Source organism: Calliphora vicina, chromosome 3 (assembly GCF_958450345.1).
Source record: "Calliphora vicina chromosome 3, idCalVici1.1, whole genome shotgun sequence".
Lineage (NCBI taxonomy): Eukaryota > Metazoa > Arthropoda > Insecta > Diptera > Calliphoridae > Calliphora > Calliphora vicina.
This window is the reverse complement of record NC_088782.1, coordinates 18,743,832-18,767,068: the sequence shown is the minus strand read 5'-3', so window position 1 is coordinate 18,767,068 and position 23,237 is coordinate 18,743,832. Positions and strand designations below refer to the sequence as shown.

At 30.4% G+C, this 23,237-nt stretch overlaps 4 protein-coding genes across 4 annotated transcripts; 2 read left to right on the top strand and 2 right to left on the bottom strand.

Moving 5' to 3' along the window:
• Window positions 1-3,980: 3,980 nt before the first annotated feature.
• On the bottom strand, window positions 3,981-4,451 carry LOC135954312 (cuticle protein 38-like). The gene is made up of 2 exons (XM_065504429.1): window positions 4,418-4,451; window positions 3,981-4,348 (listed from the first exon to the last, which is right to left on the bottom strand). The coding sequence occupies exons 1-2, from the start codon at window positions 4,427-4,429 to the stop codon at window positions 4,034-4,036; spliced, it is 327 nt and encodes a 108-aa protein (XP_065360501.1). The 5' UTR covers window positions 4,430-4,451; the 3' UTR covers window positions 3,981-4,033.
• Window positions 4,452-4,923: 472 nt separating this feature from the next.
• LOC135954127 (cuticle protein 38-like) lies at window positions 4,924-5,322 on the top strand. Its single transcript, XM_065504198.1, has 2 exons — window positions 4,924-4,935; window positions 5,008-5,322. Exons 1-2 carry the CDS (start codon window positions 4,924-4,926, stop codon window positions 5,320-5,322), a joined length of 327 nt encoding a protein of 108 aa, XP_065360270.1.
• A 2,811-nt stretch (window positions 5,323-8,133) lies between these two features.
• Window positions 8,134-8,649, bottom strand: LOC135954311 (cuticle protein 38-like). The gene is made up of 2 exons (XM_065504428.1): window positions 8,608-8,649; window positions 8,134-8,508 (listed from the first exon to the last, which is right to left on the bottom strand). Exons 1-2 carry the CDS (start codon window positions 8,617-8,619, stop codon window positions 8,194-8,196), a joined length of 327 nt encoding a protein of 108 aa, XP_065360500.1. The 5' UTR covers window positions 8,620-8,649; the 3' UTR covers window positions 8,134-8,193.
• Window positions 8,650-9,320: 671 nt separating this feature from the next.
• On the top strand, window positions 9,321-9,848 carry LOC135955256 (uncharacterized). The gene is made up of 2 exons (XM_065505591.1): window positions 9,321-9,362; window positions 9,448-9,848. The coding sequence occupies exons 1-2, from the start codon at window positions 9,351-9,353 to the stop codon at window positions 9,769-9,771; spliced, it is 336 nt and encodes a 111-aa protein (XP_065361663.1). The 5' UTR covers window positions 9,321-9,350; the 3' UTR covers window positions 9,772-9,848.
• Window positions 9,849-23,237: the final 13,389 nt, after the last annotated feature.

The window sequence follows — 23,237 nt, the reverse complement described above, 5'->3', positions numbered from 1 at the left end:
GATCATGGTGCGATCTCCATTCACATGGAACGATCTACATTGACCGTAACTGCTTAATTTTTGAAGAAATAAGATCTACTGATTCCACAAGCGTGTAAATCGCACTAAATGGTGCTTTCTTTTGGATATAATGAAGTCTGTTTGGTATGTTGTGGATTGATCTTATTCTATATTCGGGAATTTTCTTTATTAACAAACCCGTTAGACAAAAATTTGCCTTATCGCTGAACAAAATTTTGCGATAAAACAGTCGTATATAAGTTGCGCGTATCGATGACTGATTTTCAATTTAATTTGCATAATTTAGTAGCGTTGTTCAAGCGTCAATCTATTCATGATGATTTGCCTGATTATAACTGTCATAAAGTGAGCGCTTTAAAAAAAGCCGCCTTTATAATTACGTAAAGAATGAAAATTACAGACACTCTTTATTAAAAGTCTATTTTAAATGAAAGTGATTAGAAAATAGTGTACTTTTTCAATTTAGATGTTTAATAGAAACACTAACGCCAATTTTAATGTTTTAATTAAAAATTCGATTTTTGAAACGAAAAATGGTTGCGGTTTAGTGGTCACTTTACTAACCACCTTTTCTATAATCTTTAAAACATAGTTTATTGACATCTATTGACAACATAAAAAACAATATTAAATTCAAAGTATTTAAAAGACACGTTAAAGTGATTTTCGGAAGCGGGTCTATATGGGAGCTATGACTAATTATGGACCGATCGTAACAAAATTTGGTGACATGAATTTTGTGTATATAAAACTTATTTGGAGCGGAATTTGTGGAGATACATATATAAATTAAACATTTATGACCGATAAAGTCCAATTTCGGGAGGACATTTGGGGGCTAGGTGAAATAGTGGACCGATTTCAGCCAGTTTCAATAGGCTTGGTCCTTGAGCCAAAAAAATAATATGTGCCAAATTTCATCGAAATATCTTCAAAATTGCGACCTGTACTCTGCGCACAAGGTTTACATGGACAGCCAGCCAGCCGACCATGGACGGACATCGCTTAATCGACTCAGAAAGTGATTCTAAGTCGATCGGTATACTTTAAGGTGGACTAATATTTTTGGGCGTTACAAACATCTGCACAAACGCATAATACCTTCCCCACTATGGTGGTGTAGGGTATAAATAGCTTAAAACTTTGGGTGTTTAACAAAATTTACAATAAAAAATTCTTGCCTGTATCAACTAGATCAGTTGCGAGTAACGGAGGGTTAAATAATCGTTTATGTTGTTTTTTTCTAAACTGGCCGTCAGGTTGCTGTGGTTAGATAAAAATATTAATTTGAAAATATTGTAAAAATCTGTTTTTTCAAGAGACTTTCACACATTAAAAAGTACATATTGTTTACTTTTCATCGAATTCAGTGTTACTTTGCTATTTCGTTTGTTTGGTCAGAAAATTTAGTCAAAAATATTCGATTTCAAAAAAAAATTATACGAAATAAAAATTCTTATCATAGTTATTTTTAATGCCAACCGCCTCGGTGGTTAGTAAACCAACCACCTCACTCAAAAACTTTGGAATTGGCTGTTTTTTTATGTTTTGATTTATTTTTTCTTACTTTTTTTTTAATAAACTAACCTTGATTAAAGTCAAAATGCAATTGTTTTGATTTTAAACTTATACACAAAACAGCGTTGCTGAAAGATTTAAAATAATGTGTTTTTTTTTCTTTAGACGCCAAAGAAATGTTAAGGGAAACTAGCATAACCCGGTGCACTTCGCTACCCCTACCCTAGTAAAATTAAAAAAATATGAATGGAAATACGAAAATAACACATACAAAATTTGAGAATCTCTCAATTACAGTTCACTTGATATTCGAAAATAACTAACTAATTTTGTATGGGAAATACCACAGCACTGCTCTGATCCCACACATTTTGAAACCTTTTATGTAAATATCAAACTTTACTTTAACTTTCCTTTATAAGGGAGGGGTCATTCCTACTAAGCCGATCATGCTTACCTAAACTTCGAACAGGGATCAGGAATAAATTCGTTTTTAGCTAACCTCCTTAGAATGATAATAAATTTATTGATACAGAGTTTAAATTCTTTTAGAATTATAGTTCACCAGATATTCAAAATTAATTATTTACTTTGCGCCCTAACCACTAATGCAATCCCCACCATTTTCAGCCAGTCTGTGTAAAATGGTAAGAGAGCTATGCGGACAAAGTTTGAAGAACCTTGCAATTATTACTTTGTATGGGAGGTAACTCACCTCCGCCCTCTAATCTAATTCCGTCTATATTCAGCTAAACTCCGCACAGTAATAAGAAATTAATTCGCTATAAGTTTAAACACTTTTACAATTATAGTTCTACAGATATTCGAAATTAATTATATACTCTGTATAGGGTGTATCACGCCCACTATTCCAATCCCGAACAATTTCAGCGAAACTATGCAAAATTATAAAAGAGACATTTAGACTAATTTGAAGAATCTTGCAATTATAGTTCACAAAATATTTAGAAATAACTATTAACTTTGTATAGGAGGCGACTCACCATTTTTTCCGACCCATCCCAATTTTGATTAAAATTCATGCAGTGATAAACCGTTGAAAATCGTCACAATTATAAAATAACTATTTACTTATCTACAATTACATATTTACCCCCATATGCATAAACAGTTTTTTAAATTTGTCAAAGGTTTATAAAACAAATTTTGTTTTATAAACCTTTGATAGTTAGTAAATAAAAAACACCTTCAAAATATATTTATTAAAGCGAATTTAAATTACTAACGTCTTCTTCTTTGATTTCTATAACAAATCTCACTTAAAACAGAGCGAAATCATACTGTTTAAATGTTTCTCTTATTTACAACCACAAATTGGACAAACATGCATTGCTTTGTTTACATTTTAGCTTAAGGTTTACATGTACACGTTTTTGCATATGTGTTAGTAACATCTTTAAACGCTTATAACTCCTAAAAAGCTGAACCGATTTCAATAAAATATATATTCTGCACTTCTGTGAATAAATCCCTTTAAAATGGTATATTTCTTGCCCAAATTAAATGTATAATGTGAGAGTAAAAGGGGTCTAAAGAAATCGACTTGCCTATTAATATTATGATGATGATGATGATGATATGACTGATCCTAAATATACCCAGCTTTTTCCATTTAAACGCATATTAACAAAGTTATAGTAAGCGGAATCTAGGTTAAAAATGTGTTTCTGATTTAAGTTCTGCACTCAACATAGATTTTTGTTGACAAATATTGGTGATCATAATTGAAGTAGATTTCATCATCAATTACTATGTTTTTATAAATTGTATGTCAATTTCTTTATCGCTGTTTGGTTTATACAATTAGATCTGTAACTTTCTAATTCTATCTTATATCAGTTTTGCATTTGCTTTTAACACGATTATAAACTACGATAAGGGCATTTTTCTAAGCGGGATCTTGTTAGAAATGTTCGTTATTCATTTAAATATTAGCTCGTGGCCTGTCAATAAAAATTAGGATGCCTTCTCCTGATTAGTGGCTCTTGTTCTTGTTTTCCCGACATAATTTCATAATTTCTAGCAAAAGTTTTTAAGCTTTTATTATATATAATGCTTGATATATTTCCCTATTCCATAAACTAAATGACATCTTTTAATTTAAAATGAAATTCTCATCATAATAATTTTTAGCACAAATTATACAGATATGAATCAGCTGGTTTCAGAAGAAAAATAACAAAAGAAAATGTCAAAATGGTTGTGGTTTGAAAAGAGGGACAAATATATTTCACACTAGTTTCCTATTGAAATTATAATTTTTCTCTCGCTCTGCAAATCACAACCATTGAAAACTTTTTTGACAACTGTCATTTGTTTCATATCTGTAATAATCTGTGATTTTTAGTTTATGATCAATTTCTGAAACTAATCAGAAATAGAGCTCTTTTGCCTAATAAAGAAAATTACACCAAAACAAATTTTCAGTCTATCACATTTGTTGTTTATTTTAATTCAAATTCAGTTCTCTGATCTACTTCTTCAACAAAAGAGGAGCAGCGAAAGGGGTGGCGTAATGAGCAGCATAAGAAGCACCTACAAAGGGAGCAGCGGCATAGGCAGCAGGGGCGGCGTGAACAACTGGGGCAGCAGCATAAGTGGCAGGGAAGGCAGCAGAGTGAGCGATGTGATGGGCATTGTAGGTGGAGGCATAAGGAGCTACGTAGGAAGCATGACCAACAACAGCGGGAGCAGCGGCATAAGTCAAAGGAGCAGAGTAGGCCAAAGGAGCTACAAGACCGGGCTTAGCGGCGGCAACAGCCAACAAAGCGAAGAAGCAAACAGCGATCTAAAATAATAAGAATTTCGTTTATTAAAATCAAATATCCTTTATGATTGTAGAAATATTAAAACTTACGAATTTGAACATTTTGTTAGAGTTTGGTGGTTTTGGTTTGTTGTACAATTTGTAATTGTTAATGTTACAGATAAAGTTAAAGGCTTTTATACTCAAAATTATTATATGAATTTGTGACTAACTAAATAATTTCGATAATTTCAATAACAAATTGTAACTTTAATAAAAGAAAAACTAATTTTGCTAATATAATTTAGCCCTGATCATGAATTATCGACCTTACAAATAAAACAAAATAAAATCATTACGAATTTTAAGTTGTTCGTTAAATATAACATAATAACCACAAAATAACCGTTAAAATTTATATATTTAAATTTAGTCGATATTAAAAACCAACCCATGTTAAGCGTCACGTTTAGCATAAATTGCTTAAATTAAATTATTTAATACGAATATGTAGTAAAGCCAAACACAAATTTAAAGTATAAAAGCTTTTAACTTTATCTTCAACATTAACAATTACAAATTGTACAACAAACCAAAACAACTCTAACTTAAACAAAATGTTCAAATTCGTAAGTTTTAAAACATATTTCAATAAACATAAAGGATATTTGATTTTAATGAACAAATTCTTATTATTTCAGATCGCTGTTTGCTTCTTCGCTTTGTTGGCTGTTGCCACTGCTAAGCCCGGTTTGGTAGCTCCTTTGGCCTACTCTGCTCCTTTGACTTATGCTGCTGCTCCCGCTGTTGTTGGTCATGCTTCATATGTAGCTCCTTATGCCTCCACCTACAATGCCCATCACATTGCTCACTCTGCTGCCTTCCCTGCCACTTATGCTGCTGCCCCAGTTGTTCATGCCGCCCCTGCTGCTTATGCCGCTGCTCCCTTTGTAGGTGCTTCTTACGCTGCCCACTACGCCACCCCATTCGCTGCTCCTCTTTTGTTGAAGAAGTAGATCAGAGAATTGAATTTGAAAACAAATAAATGATTTAACTACGAAAGACTGAAAAATATGTGTTTAATATTTTTTAATAGTGAGGAAATGTTTTTGTTGCTTAAGAATTTTATTAAATTATTCGTTAAAGAGTTTTATTTTCTGAAAAAAATCTTTAACTGAAAAATCTTTAAATCTTTGTAGAGCTATTTAAAAGTTAAACCCGTGTTATTTCGAACCGTTTGAGTTTTTTGAATAAGAATATGGTTGATCACAAAATAATGTTCGTTTTCCAGAGTATTTTATGCTGTGTAATATGGATGATCTAAAAATAAAGTCAAAAATCGAGGTTGTCCCGGTTTTTTGCTCATATCTCCGTTATTTATGGACTGATTTTGCTGATTTTAAATAGCAAACTTCTCGAAAGCATGTCTGACAGAATTATTGAAGATTTGGATCCCGAAGATATCTGGGGTCTTCAGAAAATTGATTTCAACAGAGAGACAGGCGGTCAGACAGACAGACGGACATGGCTTAATCGACTTTATAGGGTCGGAAATGAAAAATGTAGAAATTACAAACGGAATGACAAACTTATATATACCCTTCTCACGAAGGTGAAGGGTATAACAAGAGAAATAAAAACACAATAGTTTTCTTCAATTTGTAAAGTTGAGAAAAGATCTCAATTTATTTATTACCTTTAGCTATATATGGTAGCGAGACGGAGTCAACTCCTCACAAAGATGTATAAAAACAGGAAAAATTTCGTCGCCATCGTTTTAATACAATTTTGTGGATCTTCGACAAATGTTTCGATGTGCTACAAATGGAATGACAAAATCAATATACCTAAGTCTTTGGTGATGGGTATAAACATTTAAAGCGACTACACCTCAGATTACAAAACGTCACTAAGTGACAATTGGCTCTACAATATATTACTTTTGTTGGCTACAATAATTACTTCCTAAAGTGCAATAGACAATCGACTTCACTTTAGATTACCTGAGATGTATAAAGTAACCAATTGACTTTTCGTTGCATTACAAACAGCACATACTAGACAACTTAAAGGAAGTATCTGATTGTATTTTTGATTCACAATCTCCAAATTGTTTCTCTTTTCTCACATTCGTGTTGTGTACACTTAAATAATCGATTGCTTTCTGCCTCTGATGGCTATGGGTGACAACCACTGCTAACAGGGATACATTACCCAGCATTTCTAGGAAACTGTTCCGAACTAGTGATTTTACCCATCATTTAGGGTGCATATCCCAAGCGAGGGGTCAATTGACCCTTTTTGAATACAATGAGACTGTCTGATAGCTGGTCCAAAGTAGTCAACGCATTGAATTTATAGAGTCAATTATCGTACTAGCTACCTAACGGGTTACTTGTTAACATATACGGGTGCTAATTGACCTCAAATAGTCAGTTAAAAAGACATCTCATAGCCAAACCTTCCTCCTACTACTCTCCAATTGATAACTTCTGATTGGTAAAATAACTATGTACTTTCAAAAGTGCAATACAAAATAAACGTTTAAGTGACTACACTCTAGGTTACTTAGAGCCACTAAAGTGACAATAGACTTCACGCTAGGTAACATGGAATATCAGTATAGTTAAGCAAAAAGAAAATAAACTGTATGGGAATTATGTCAACACAATTTGTATAAAACCAGTTTGTGCGAATTACTCACGATAAAATGCAATAAAAACAAAGTAAGAAAGTATGATCGGTCAAGCCCGACCATATAATACCCTACACTAAGTAAAAGAGCAAAAATATTTTTCTTTTAAAATTTCAATAATTTATATTTTTGAGTGATTTTCGGAAGTGGGCCTTATATGGGGGCTATGACCAATTATGGACCGATCACCATGAAATTAGGTCGTGTGATTTAAGTCTATATGAAAGTTTACTATGTTGAATTTTGTGAGTATACCAACATTTTTAAGCGATTTATGCACGTTAAAGTGATTTTCGGAAGCGGGTCTATATGGGAGCTATGACTAATTATGAACCGATCGTAACAAAATTTGGTGACATGAATTTTGTGTATATAAAACTTATTTGGAGCGGAATTTGTGGAGATACATATATAAATTAAACATTTATGACCCATAAAGTCCAATTTTGGAAGGACATTTGTATGGGGGCTAGGTGATATAATGGACCGATTTTAGCCAGTTTCAATAGGCTTAATCCTTGAGCTGAAAAAATAATATGTACCAAATTTCATCGAAATATCTTCAAAATTGCGACCAGTACTCTGCGTACAAGGTTTACATGGACAGCCAGCCAGCCGACCAGACGGACGGACGGACGGACATTGATTAATCGACTCAGAAAGTGATTCTAAGTCCATCGGTATACTTTAAGGTGGGTGTTAGACTAATATTTTTGGGCGTTACAAACATCTGTACAAACGCATTATACCCACTATGGTGTTGTAGGGTATAATAAATATTTAAAGTGACTACACTCTAGATTACTTAGAGACAGTTAAATGGCGTTAGATTACCTGAGATGTATAAAGTAAACAATTGTCTTCTCTTTGCACTACATATGACCCAAAATATATAAATTGAAGAAAGCCGAGTGATCAGACATTAGGGATAATTACTGACTACTTGTAAAACTGCTGCGGTTTGATTTGTTTATATCCGATTTTAGGTGGAAATTGTTAAGGATTCGGCTCAGCTGAATTATTGTTTTTAAAGCAGGGAGGTTTCCTGAAAATTCTTTCATAAGTTGCTGGTAAATTCTTAATTGTTTTCTTCACTATTAAAATCATTTCTATAAATTAAACAAAATTTAGCTCGGTTTTTGTTAAATTATTTTTTTTATTTCAGTCTAAAATGTTCCAATTATTAAGCAATTTACTTCTTCAAGAAAAGGGGAGCGGCGAAGGGGGTGGCAAGAGGAGCAGTATAAGCAGCACCTACAAAGGGAGCAGCGGCATAAGCAGCAGGGGCGGCGTGAACAACTGGGGCAGCAGCATAAGCGGCAGGGAAGGCAGCAGAGTGAGCAACATGGTGGGCATTGTAGGTGGAGGCATAGGGAGCAACATATGAAGCATGACCAACAACAGCGGGAGCAGCAGCATAAGTCAAAGGAGCAGAGTAGGCCAAGGGAGCTACAAGACCGGGTTTAGCGGCGGCAACAGCCAACAAAGCGAAGAAGCAGACAGCGATCTAAAAGGAATTAAAATTAAAAAAAATGGAATTAATATAAATGTTTCTCTATAATTGTAAATAAAGGAAGTTACATTTTTTTATTTAACAAATACTTACGAATTTGAACATTTTGTTTGAGATTGGTGTTAATGGTTGTACAAATTGAATTTGATACTTAAACCACAAAAATTAAAGACTTTTATACTAAATTGAGTTTGTAAGCTGGGTAAATGACCATAAATGACAATAATCATTGAGGTTGTTGGTTGATTCACATTAAGAAGTCATAAAAATAAATTACGCGTAATAATAAATAAATTTCATAAATACTTTGAAGGCAACAAACAGACTTAAACAATTGCTTGATGTGGGGGAGGTTGGCTTAAGGTTTACACCAGAAATCCCCATCACATTTATTTATTTTTTTCTTTCTAACTTGAGAGACCAACATAAAATCACAAGTATTTAGCATTTGGCTAAGTAAAACTCACAGATACTCAATCAAATATATTTATTTATTTATATTTTATATTTCTTTTTATTATGTTTTCATTTTATGCCATCAGTATTTTGTATTTGTTTTTGTGTTTATTCGAAACATGTCCAGAATTTATAATTATTTTATGATGGTCGTCGCTATTTGTTGGTCAATTTGTGTGTTTTAATGAATTCAAGCCAAAAATTTGTACAATAAAATACAAAAAATAATAATATTTAGACAATGTGTGGCTGGCTATAGGTTGTTTGCTGTCAGTTAGTTTATTAATTAAATTTAGTATAAATAGCTCATATCTTAAATGCAATTAACTAGTTAACATTTTAACGTTAAACTAAAATACCAACAATTAAATAAAATCAACATGTTCAAATTCGTAAGTTGAAATTCTTTATATTAAATTTTTCTAACAAAAGGACTTTTAATATAAAAATAATTCCTTAAATTTTCTTAATAATTAGATCGCTGTTTGCTTCTTCGCTTTGTTGGCTGTTGCCTCTGCTAAACCCGGTTTGGTAGCTCCTTTGGCCTATAGCTCCCCCTTGGCTTACACAGCTCCTGCCGCTGCTGTGGTTGGTAGCGCCGCTTATGTTGCTCCTTATGCCTCCAGCTACAATGCCCATAGTGTTGCCCACTCTGCTGCCTTCCCAGCCACTTATGCTTCAGCTCCCGTGGTAGCTGCCTCACCATATGTAGCTTCACCCTATGTTGCTTCGCCTTATGTTGCCTCTCCCTATGTTGCCTCTCCTTATGTTGCTGCCTCACCTCCTTTGCTCTTGAAGTAAACTGTGATTTAAATTGGTTTTAGTTGTTGATGGTGAAATAAACAAAAAGTGATACGTTAAAATTTAAAAACAAATAATGTGTTTATTTTAAAATAATCAAGGAAAAAAGTGACAGAGTTAAATTTAAAAACTAGTGAAATAATTGAGAATTCAAAAGTGAAGCAACAATTTTAGTGATTTTGGAATGATTATATACTTAAGTGTTCTAGGAGACTGTCCCGAACAAGTGATTTTAACTATCATTTAGGATGAAGAATAGTTACATAATTAGCTACGTGACTAGTTATTTTAACACGTACATGTCCTAAGCAGAGGTTGGCCCATTTGGATTACAGTGAGACTGTCTGAGAGCTGGTTAAAAGTAGTCAAGGAATTGGATTCATATTCTGGTTACATAGAGACAGTTACCTTACTAGCTACCTAACTGGTTACTTGATCAGCTACATAACTAGTTATTTTAACATTTACGGGTGATAATTGACCTCAAATAGTCAGTTATAAAGACTAGGGTGGCCCTTAATAAACGAAAATTGGATTTTGGCCATTCTCACCCTCCAGTTTGGTGAACATTAGTAAAAAAATCATCCTGAAAAAATTTTAGGTAAATCGGTTGGGGTTAAGACGTGCCGCAAGCCCTCTGAAGTTTTGAGATGCATTTACAAGGGGAAAAATGCATTTTTTTCAGTTTTTGTAAAAATTTTGCCATTAAAAAATTACTTTTGCAATTTAATTTAAAAGAATCGAAATGTGTACGTAATTGTCGTTCTAATAAGACATAAAAAAAGAAATTGGTCAAAAAATGTTAAAGTTATTAAAAATTCGCCAGGCCATTAACGTGTCTCAGGCAACTAGAACAAGAAAGGTAGGAACAATATTAACATATTCTGATAAATATTAAAATAAAAGTTAATTTTTACTTAAAATATGTCCATATTTACTTGTATATGAGTTTTTGTTTTCGTAGGATACCGTTAACCTATTCTTAGGTATGAACAAAAAAATAAAATTTTTTAACGGCAGTTTCAAAACTCCATTTTCAAATTTTTAAAAATTTTGTTAAACAAATTTTAGAATTTTTTGATAATCTCATTGAGATTTATTGTCAACACAATAGGGAATAAAAATATGAAAAAATTATGAAAATATCTCTTATAGTTTTTCCGTATCTGCGATTTAAATTTTGAAATTTTCGAGAATTACTCTTGCTGATTGAGTAGTTCCCAATATTTTTGCAAGCTCTTGTTGACAACAATCTTCATGGAGTAATGCCTTCACTTCTTGGTCTTCAAACAGTTTTGGCGGGCATGGGCGATCTTTGCCTTCCGTATCAAAATCACCACTATCTAACCGATTAAACCATCTCTCGCACATTGAAATCGATGAAACACATTCACCATAAGCTTCGGTGTGCTTCAGCGGCACTTTATTTTTCAAATTAAAGAAGTAAAGCAAAACTTCCCGCATATGACCTTGTTGGTACAATATTCTACATTTTCGAATCAAAACAATTTTGTTATTTACACTATAATGTTCAAATACTAAGTGAGAATAAATGACAGATATGTATCCTTCAAATTGATACATAAGTTATTAATTATTTAGTATCTATAAAGGATTTGTTTTAATTCAAACTGTGAGGACTATATCAAGATCTACAATATGTAAAATAAAACCTAAACTTTTAAATGAAATGAAATTACATTAAATTGAATATACAAATTTGTCATTTAGTGAGTTTATTAAAAAAATTACAATTAAAATAGAAAAAAAAAATTATTCTAAAAGTGGTGTTAATCTATTTGTTAAGTAATTTATACTTATTTTTATAATCTCTTGTATACACTTAAAATCTAAGGCTGGTTCTTTTGTAACGAAAAATCAAATGCAGCTGTATTGAGAAACAACAAATCTGTTGAAAAAGATTAAATTATATGAAATTGAATTTTTCAATCACTTTTTATAAGTTCATCGCACAATTCAAATATAAATAAATACAGAAAACCACATAAAAAGGATCAGATAGATGGATGAATCCAAGGAAAGTGTGTGGCTGTATGTGAAAGATGTTGGGCAAAAGATGAGCTGATATGTGTTGTGTTTCCATGTTACAGGAAATTGTGCATTAGGGAATTAAAACGAATTTTGAGGGCTCTACATTGTAGTAAATTTAGTAAGAAATATTTTGGCTATACCCCAGACAAATTTCTAAGTTCTTTTCTAATAGCGGAATTTTTATAAAATTAGGAATCTAAACTTTAATAAATTCAATTGTTTTTTTTCAACAAAAATGGAAAATACTTACTCACATGTTATAGGGCGCAATATTTGAACTGTATTTCAATATTGCACATTTAAATACACAAGAAATACAAAAATAAAATCCAAGACTTGTAACTTCATCACATCACTATCAGCAGCACACAATGATGATTTTATTCTTGATTTCTTTATATCGATATAAGTAAAATAAAAACAACAAAAAAAGAAAAAGAAATCAACCTCGTTTTCATCATCATCAACATCATTTATGTATGAATATCAATGATTCTTGAAAATGTATTTGAATATTTGTGCCACAAAAATCGTAAGACAGGCAGGCACGTCAACATCATCAGAACCAGAGCCTGCAGTAAAATGTTTGATAATGCCCTACGGCAAAACTTGCTGTAAGATAAGCTGTATAAGTTTGTGCTAATTCTAAACTCAGCAAAAACTGTATCACTTGCAATATAGCAAACTCACATAATATTTAAATGTTGTTGAAGATTTTTGATAAAAAAACTGTTAAACAGAAAGATAACGAAGCCATTTTATAACATAAACACTTGAATTAATGTTTCACTTAATTTGTTGTAGGGTATTATTTAGTTATAAATATTGATTACTTCTTCGTATATGACGATATGTTCATGTGCTTAAATTGCTTGCGAATTCTTTTGTAAAAAAGGAATAAATTTTTATTTATTATTAATGTCTAAGTGGTTTCATATTGCAAATTTTTATTTATACACAATTTTCTTTATTAATTTTGTGTTAAGTTGCGTAAGGAAAAATCTTGGTTCTCAAAAATAATATTATCTTTGAAATTATTCATGTAAAAGAAGTAAATAAGTAAATGATTTTTGGTTAAAAGAATATTGTGAATTCTCTTATATAAAATAACATAACAATTCTACTTCAGTGTCAGTTCTAGTTCAGGTTCTAGCTATCACTCATATTTCTGATCAAAAATAGATTTTTCATATGAAAAAACCCAAAAATTTTAAATCCTTAATAACTTTGTAAATAAGCATTTAATCAAGAAAAAGAGCTCGATCGGTGATCACTCATATTTCTGACTCAAAATTGATTTTTCATATGAAAAACTTTAAAAATATAAAATCCTTAATCCTAAAGCCCTTATTAATTTTGTAAATAATCATTTAATCGAGAAAAGGATCGCGATCTGTGATCACTCTTATTCCTGAGCAAAAATCTATTTTTCATATAAAAAAACCCAAAAACCTAAAATCCTTAATAACTTTGTTAATAAGCATTTAATCAAGAAAAAGAGCTCCATCTGTGATCACTCATATTTCTGACTCAAAATTGATTTTTCATATGAAAAACTTTAAAAATCAAAAATCCTTAATAACTTTGTAAACAAAAATTGAATCGTGAAAAGGAGATTAATCTGCGATCACTCATATTTCTAACAAAAGTCGATTTTTCATATGAAAAATCCAATAAACTAAAATCCTTAATAACATTTTTTTATAGGACTTTAATCGAGAAAAGGAAAGCGATCTGTGATCACACATATTTCGAACCAAAAATCTACGAAAACCAAAATAACTTTGTAAATAAGCGTTTAATCGAGAAAACTAGCTCAATCTGTGATCACTCATATTTCGCACCAAAATTATAAATTCCTTATTAATTTTTTTTATAAGCGTTTTAAACGATAAAAGGAACTCGATCTGTGATCACTCATATTTCTGATAAAAAAATCGATATGAGAAACCTTAAAAATCTTATATTTTTAATAACTTTGTAAATAAGCTTTTAATCGAGAAAATGAACTCGATCTCTGATAACTCTTATTTATGACCAATATCCATTTTTCATATGAAAAACCCAACAATTTTAAATCCTTATTAATTTTTTAAACAAGAGTTTAATCGAGAAAAGGAGATCGATCTGTGATCACTTTTATTTCTGAGCAAAAATCGATTTTTCATATGAAAAACCCAAAAATCTATAATCTTTAAGCGTTTTATCGAAAAAAGGAGATCGATCTGTGATCCTAAAATCCTTAATAACTTTATAAAGAATCGTTTAATCGAGAAAATCAGCTCGATCTGTTATCACTCATATTTCGTATCAAAATCGATTTTTCATATGAAAAAACCCAAAAATTTAAATTCCTTAATATCTTTGTAAATAAGCGTTTAATCAAGAAAAGGAGCTTGATCTGTGATCACTCATATTTCGTACTAGAAATCGATTTTTCATATGAAAAAACCCAAAAATCCTTAATAACTTTGTAAATAAGCGTTTAATAGGTCGGTTCTAGTTCAGTTCTAGTTCAGTTCTAGTTCAGTTCTAGTTCAGTTCAGTTCTAGTTCAGTTCTAGTTCAGTTCTAGTTCAGTTCTAGTTCAGTTCTAGTTCAGTTCTAGTTCAGTTCTAGTTCAGTTCTAGTTCAGTTCTAGTTCAGTTCTAGTTCAGTTCTAGTTCAGTTCTAGTTCAGTTCTAGTTCAGTTCTAGTTCAGTTCTAGTTCAGTTCTAGTTCAGTTCTAGTTCAGTTCTAGTTCAGTTCTAGTTCAGTTCTAGTTCAGTTCTAGTTCAGTTCTAGTTCAGTTCTAGTTCAGTTCTAGTTCAGTTCTAGTTCAGTTCTAGTTCAGTTCTAGTTCAGTTCTAGTTCAGTTCTAGTTCAGTTCTAGTTCAGTTCTAGTTCAGTTCTAGTTCAGTTCTAGTTCAGTTCTAGTTCAGTTCTAGTTCAGTTCTAGTTCAGTTCTAGTTCAGTTCTAGTTCAGTTCTAGTTCAGTTCTAGTTCAGTTCTAGTTCAGTTCTAGTTCAGTTCTAGATCAGTTCTAGTTCAGTTCTAGTTCAGTTCTAGTTCAGTTCTAGTTCAGTTCTAGTTCAGTTCCAGTTCAGTTCAGTTCTAGTTCAGTTGGCTAAAATAAATAATTCCTAAAATAATCAAGTTTAACTTGACTAAACTTTTTAAGGAGCACTAAAGAGCCACTTGGCTCTACTTTAGTAATGAGTAATGTAAGCAATTGGCTTCTGTTTTAATACTATTTATAACTAAGTAAGAAAACTTGGTACTATGTTCCATAAAATTAAATTTTGCTCAGTTTTATGACAATAAATAAATCTGTATGTATATTTAAAATTTCAATTATGTTAAAAAATTATTTATTCTACAATATAATAATTTAAAAACTTAAATTAAAGTTATTCTCTGAACAACCAATTAGCAAGATTATAGGTTATTAAACTGACTGGGGCAGATTTCAATTATGCTTTTGAGTTTTGCAGGCTTCTATAAAAATACAGAGAAAAATCAAATTATTAAACTTACAACAAAAGTTTTGCAAAATTACTAAAAGTGAATGAATAATAACTGCTAAAAACTTTAATACAATATTGGAATTTTTAATGAGTAAAAGAAAGAAATATTGTCTAATTTCTTTCCCACGCGTGGGAAGATGAAACTATTTAAAATTCAACACACTTATAAGAAATTTCTTTTGGAGAATAAAAATGATAGAAAACTATTAGTTTTAAAGAAAAAAGGAGAAACGGGCTGGAGAGTAAAGAGCTTAAAGCTGGAAATGATGAATGAGAGAAAAAATCGTAAGACCAGTGTCAAAAACCTTTTGAACAAAAATGTATTAGTGAATAATAAAAATGAAACTTGACGAAAAACCTTCATTATTTTTACAACATTAATCAGGAAATCGAAATAAAAAAGCTTTAGCTAGGAAACTGGGAATAAAAGCTTGATTATTTTGAAAGCTTTTATCAGGGAATAAGGGAATGGAATGTGAATGATTATAGAAAATGGTAACAAAAAGACAGTTTTATTTTATCCGAACTTTATAAAACACTGGATAAAATAAATATTTACGTCACTATTAAATAGAGCTTTAATGTTCCAGTAAATATTTAAAATATATAAGAAAATTGTGGGTGACCTTTGAACTTTAATATACTAAAGCTCAACGTGAACCTCTTTTTAGAACCTAAAACTGAAGGTTTATGTCTATGTTCTCTGGTTTTGCCTGCAGTTGTAGTTCCAATATTTAATTTCTTTGAAAATGTTTAAATCGTTTATTCAGTTATTTTTGCAATATCAATTTGTGTTCCCCCCACAATAAATAAAAAAGTATTTTTCATATAAAAATATAATTTCACTTGGAATTTGTACTAACGTCTTACGAAATAAGCTGCTCCGCCCAAATGAGGATAGACAGCATACGAGGGGTAGGTGGCATATGAAGCAGTATAGTGGGGATAATAGGCGGGAGCGGCAATGAAGGGCGTGTGTACAGCAGTAGCAGCTACAATGGGATGTGTCACAACGGGATGGGCTACAATAGGAGTAGTTACTACAGCGGGAGTAGCATAATTTACACCAGTAGCTATTAAGTGAGGCTTAGCGGAGACGCTAGCTACCAAAGCTAGAAAACAAATGGCCAACTGAAAAAGCAACAGAAAATAATAGTAATGAAATCAATTATATATAATTTTATTTGTTTAAATTTCCTTAAAAAACCTTAAAATATTTACTTACAAATTTCAACATGTTGCTGTGATTGAGTGAATGAGTTAAGAGGATGTAGCTGCTTCTACGTTTGGTATCCAAGTAATTGATGTCTGAATACCAAATGTCAATTTATTTTATACTGGCCTTCATTATGCCAGAATCATGTTTTGTTATCTTGCCTTTATGTTGTTTATCGTTGTTTCTTTCTTACCGCATTTCAGTTTTGGATTTTCTTTTGGGTTTTTTTTTTCTTTGCAAGCTGTTGTTGTTTAGTATTTTTGTTGTAGGTTGCCATAACTATGAAATGTAAATTGTTTTCATTCCCTACTATGCACAGTGGTTTATACATACAGCAAATAATGTATGAGAAACCAGACTTAATTTTTAGGGAGTGAGTATTTTTTCGTGAGCATTCTTGAATAAGTACAAGAAGTTACAGCAAAGTTTATGCTCCGGGTGTGTTTATATCATGATTTCATATTTTACACAAACTAAATATTGTAAAGTATTATCGCGATCTGTGATCAGTCATATATTTTAAAATTAAAATTCATTAAGAACTTTGTCCATAAGCGTTTAATCGAGAAAAAGAGCTCGATCTGTGATCACTCATATTTCGTACCAAAAAGCGCTTTTTTATATGAAAAAATCCTAAAATTTGAATCGACAAAAGTAGATCGATCTGTGATTACTCATATTTCGTACTAAAAATCGGTTTTTCATGTGAAAAAACCAAAAATCTAATTTCTTTAATAACTTTGCCCATAAGCGTTTAATCGAGAAAAGGAGCTCAAGCTGTTATCACTCATATTTCGTACCAAAAAGCGGTTTTTTTTATGAAAAAATACTAAAATTTAAATTCATTAATAACTTTGTTTATAAGCGTTTAATCAAAAAAAGGATCGCAATCTGTGATCACTCTTATTTCTGAGCAAAAATCGATTTTCATATGAAAAGCCCAAAAATCTAAAATCCTTAATAACTTTGTAATTAAGCTTTTAATCGAAAAAGGGATCGCCATCTGTGATCACTCATATTTTGCATAAAAAAATTAATTTTTCATATTAAAAAACCCAAAAAATTTAAAATCCTTAATAGCTTTGTAAACAAGCGTTTAATCGAGAAAAGGAGATCGATCTGCGATCACTCATATTTCTGTCCAAAATTTTTTTTTCATATGAAAAAACCCAAAAATCTAAAATTCTCAATAACTTTGTAAATAAGCGGAAAAAGTAGCTCGATCTGTGATCACTCATATTTCTGACCAAATTCTCCAATAACTTTATAAACAAGCGTTTAATCGAGAAAAGCAACTCAATCTGTGATCACTCATATTTCGTACCAAAAATCGTTTTTTCATATGTTAAAACTCAATAATCCTTAATGACTTTGTAAATAAGTGTTTAATCGAGAAAAGGAGATCGATCTGTGATCACTCCCTTTTCTCAATTAAATGCTTGTTTACAATTATTAAGGATTTTAGATTTTTTAAGTTTTTCATTGAAAAATCAGTTTTTGGTCAGAAATAGGAGTTTCTGACCAAAAACTGATTTTTCAATGAAAAGCTTAAAAAATCTAAATCCTTAATAATTGTAAACAAGCGTTTAATCGAGAAAATGAATGTGATTTGTGATCACCAGGGAAACCGGAAATATGCTCTAAAAAAAGCGTTTTAGGCGCTTTAAATATGCAGTAAAAACTTTAAAATATGCTCTTAAAATTTAAAAAATATGCTCTTAAAAAATAATTAAAAATAATAATTACATAATTTTTAAACAAAAAAAATTTACTTAAATTTTCAAATAAAAATCGTTGTCTATTGGATCTGAAAACATTTTTAAACATAGAAAATGTTCTTTCGACATCAACTGATGTTACAGGAGCAAATTTAAAAGACAATATTTCTTTAACACTTAGAACGGTTAAGTTTGAATTAGACCTAAAATTTGATATTTAGATGGCGCTATTATTAAAATAGTGCTTATTTTATATTAAAACAAGTAAGAGAGCTATATTCGGCTGTGCCGAATCTTATATACCCTTACCTCATTATACTTCAAAATAAAAAATTTAAATATTTTTAGGTGAAAAATTTTTTTTTTCAGTTTTTTAATTTTTTGGATAAAAAAATTTTTCGAATTGTTATTTTAAATTTTTAAAAAAAAATTCTGTTTTTTAAATTTTTCTTTTGGTGAAAAGCCATCTATTTTTTAATTTTGAATTTTAAACAAAGGAAGTAAAAACCTGTAACACAACAGCGAAAAATAAGTAAGACAAAATTTGTGTTTGATAAAGTCAAAATATGCTATTAAACAGTAAAATATGCTCTAAAAACGTAAAATATGACATAAATATGCTCTTAAAACAAATATATGCAAAAATATGTATTTAAGGGTAAAATATGCAAAAATATGCACTAACAAATCGATGCCAAAATTCTTAAATAGTTCTGAAACGTGTAAATATCTTATCCATGTGCTCATTAGACTCACCAGAAAAAACATGCATTTGCATATTTTGGTTTCCCTGGTGATCACTCATATTTCTGACAGAAAATCGATTTTTCATATGAAAAAACCCAAAAATCTAAAATCCTTAATAACTTTGTAAATAAACGTTTAATCGAGAAAAGGAGATCGATCTATGATCACTCATATTTCTGACCAAAATCGGGTTTTCGTATAAAAAAAACTCAAAAATCTAAAATCCTTATTAACTTTGTAAATAAGCGTTTAATCAAGAAAATGAGATCTACTCGTGATCATTCATATATCGTATCAGAAATCGATTTTTTATATGAAAAACTCTATGAGATTTCAAGCTGCTAGAAACCAAAAAATATTTTGAATCAAATGGATTACGAACAAGTAAGAGAGCTATATTCGGCTGTGCCGAATTTTATATACCCTTCACCAAAATATACTTTAAAATAAAAATTTTAAATATTTTTAGGTAAACAAAATTTAATTTTTTTTCCAGTTGTTTTTTCGAAATTATTTTTAAAATTTTTTTTTTTAATTTTAAAATTTTTTTTTTTAAATTTAATAATTTTTTTTTTAATTTTAAAAAAAATTTTATTTAGTTTTTAATTTTTTTTTAATATTTAGTGAAAAAAATTTTGGTGAAAAAAAAAATAATGATTTAGAAATCCAGATATGGGTAAAAAATAGGTCAAAAAATCGAGGTTGTCCTGGTTTTTTCCTTATATCTCAGCCGTTTGTGGACCGATTTTCGATTTTAAATAGCAATCGAGCCGGAAGAATTTCGGAGATATTGATGTATCATTCGTGTATGTAAGTTATTTGGGGGCTTCAGAAAGTTGATTTCAACACACAGACGGACATGGCTATATCGACTCCGCTATCTATAACGATTCAGAATATATATACTTTGTGGGGTCGCAAATGAAAAATGTAGAAATTACAAACGGAATGACAAATTTATATATACCCTTGCCACTCATGGTGAAGGGTATAAAAACGTAGGAAAAGCAGTGTTTAAAAAACTAGACTACAAGTAGCAGTAGCAACGAAAAAACACAAGTAGTCTAGTTAAAAAATTAATAAAAACTCGGAGTCAATAATTACTAAAACTACTGCTACCTTCACATTTTGGTAGCAGTAGTTGTAGTAGTACTAATAAAAGAAAAATTTAAAAGTAGCAGAGCAATTTATTTTCTATTGCTACCTTAAAAAAGAAAAAGTTTTGATGTAGCAGTCATTAGTTTTTTATTAATTCTGCTACTTTTAAAATTTAGTAGTAATAGAAGTAGCAGTTGAGGTAGTAGAAGAAGTAGCAGTTAAGTAGCAGTTGAAGTAGCAGCTAAGTAGCAGTTGAGGTAGCAATAAAATAAGTCAAAAATAAAAATCTTCAGCCAAAAAGTTTTTTATTTGTTGTTGTTGTGAATGTATCTTTGTGTAAGTTGGTATTGTTGTAAACAAAAGTTCGGCTTTTTTGTTATACACACAGAAAACACGATCTTTCTGTTAGCAACACGAATATCTGAGACGAATAAAAACGAATAATTCTTTCAAACTCTCTCGAAACAAAAACAACACACAGTGTTTAATTCTGTCAATTTTGGTGTAATGACTGAAGATTTTCTTTTTTGACTACTTTTATTGCTACCTTAACTGCTGCATCAACTGCTACTTTACTGCTACCTTAAAAATTAAAACTCGATATAGAGCAGTAGCAATGATTTGTATTTTTATGCTACTACTCCATTTACAATTCATGTTTTATTACTACTGCTCTGTTAAGAGTTTTATATTTTGAAGGTAGCAGTAGTTTTAAAAAAATAAGAAAACGAAAAAAGACAAATGCTACTGCTACTGCTACCGCTACATACACTTTTTTGAAGCAGTAGTTGTAGCAACAGTTAAAAATTTGTTAGTTATCGTAGCTTTTTAAACACTGACGAAAAGTAGAAGACCGATCCAATGATTTAAAAATATGTTCTAGATAAGAATAAGATTGGGAAGCATTGCTTTAGAGAATTGATATTTAAACTCTTCAGTTTATTTTAAATTTTATTCGATTAATCGTCAACAATTTATCGAATATTTTTTATTCTAAATTGAAAAATGTTATTCATTCGTATAAATAATATAGATTTTCCTCGATTATTCGAATAATTTTTATTCGAATGGCAACCCTAGTAGTCAATTTAAAAAATTTTATATAATTTGAGATTATGTTGACATTTTAGTGCGTTTTTTTTGAAATTTGTATATTGTTTAAAGAACTAGCTATTTTACTCCACACATTGACCATTTTGGACCAGCTACCAGGCTATATATTCGTAATCTATTTAGGATATGTTTCCTTCATCCTAGGGCAATAACAATAATCTGATGCGGAAAGTGTTGGGTTCGGGGAGTCTTAAAATTTGCCGGTACAGCTATTTTTTAAAAAACATATACATAAATGATAAATTTCAATTCTATATAAAAATCACATCAATGAACTCACTCTATTATCACTACTCGCTCTCTCACTCATTTAATTCTCGTTAAGTTTAAATTAAACAAATTCTCTATCATACTCGGGCTCAGTTCATTAAATTCATTATTAAAAATTGCGAAATTCAAATAAATGAATAAAAAAATAACCAGAATGGCAAAAAGGAAGAAAGAATAAAACAAAAAATGGTAAAGAAAAGCAATAAATGTATTTTTTTTGGGGTGTGTTATGTTATGTTGCGGTGCTGTTGTCTGTTTCTGTGTCTGTTATGTATTAATTATTTTAATATAATTTTATTTTATTATTATTATTTTGCACATTATTGACCATAATGATACGGTTACCATGGTCAGTAATGAATGAGTAAAAAAGCAGAAAAACAGAGAGAAAAAAGTGAATTAATGAATGAAATTCTTATTTCGGTTTTCAATTTGGCACGTAGTAAAAAATACATATTTAATCAAAATATTAATTAAATGCCTGGTTTGTTGTTCATTAAAACGCAATGAAATGTTTGTGCTGAAAATAGTATGGTGACGTTGTTGTTGGTGGGTGATGTTGACGATGACGACAATGATGATAAAATTTGTGTGTTATTAACAAATAGCAGCATAAGTCGAGTTAAGTTAATTAAGAATGAAATACATATTACAATGAATATATTCGAATGAAAATGGGGGTGGTCAATAACTGAAAGGGCAACATTGCTCCTGTCAACAGATATCTGTCAGTTGATTCCTCTTAAAATTTGAATAAGCTGCGACATTTAGTTTGTGTTTGACAGTAAATTTCGAAAAATGTGAAAAAATTTTTAAATCTTAAAACTTATATTTTCGACTTAACATGTTTTTCTGTATTGCTTTAGGAATGTGAATGTGTATATTTAAGGAAAGGGGCGTTGGTGTCTGTTGATGTGCTTAAATATGATAAATTTAAATTAAATAATTTTGATTTTTATCGATAATTTGCTGTTGGTTGTTTATAACAAGTTAAGTTGATTTAATAAAAGTCAATTTAAATTATTTCGTTAAAGTTTTTTAACCTTTATTCGTAATACGAAAAATAAACCTAATGGAAATTTAGTCTGTAAGTAGACATTTTCACGGTCCTGAACGCGACATGTACACGCCTTTGACAATTGTTTTTATTTGATAGAATAACATTGGAGCTGGAACGCTACAAAAAATAGAACTTGTTTACTTGTTTTCAACATAATTCTTTAAACTAAAGTATATAACTATTGATTTCTGTTGATTGTTGTCATGTTGATCTAGCATGCGACATCTCATTGATAGTTCTCATATTGAAATATTTCCATTCGTTTTTATACCCTACACCACCATAAAGTAAAGAGAATATTGGGCTAGTGCTAGTGATTGTAACATATAAAAATACAATTAATATAAACATTTTTGTTTATTAAAAAAATTACACACGATAGCGAACGCGACACACTTTGAAAATCAAAAAAAAAAATGTTTAGTGCGGTCATTATATGCAGTAACTTTTAGTAGATAATGTTATTAATTTTGATTTGTATTGATATTTTATGGTGAACGCGACACTTTTAGAAAATCAAAATTATTTGTTTTGTATGATTATTTTATGCAGTAAAATTTTATTAATATGAATTTATAACCCCGAAGGACAAATAACAAAATTGTTTTTAGGTACAAGAACGCGACATTACAACATGATCAAAATCATATGAAAAATTGTACTAACAACTAAGATTACATGAAAACA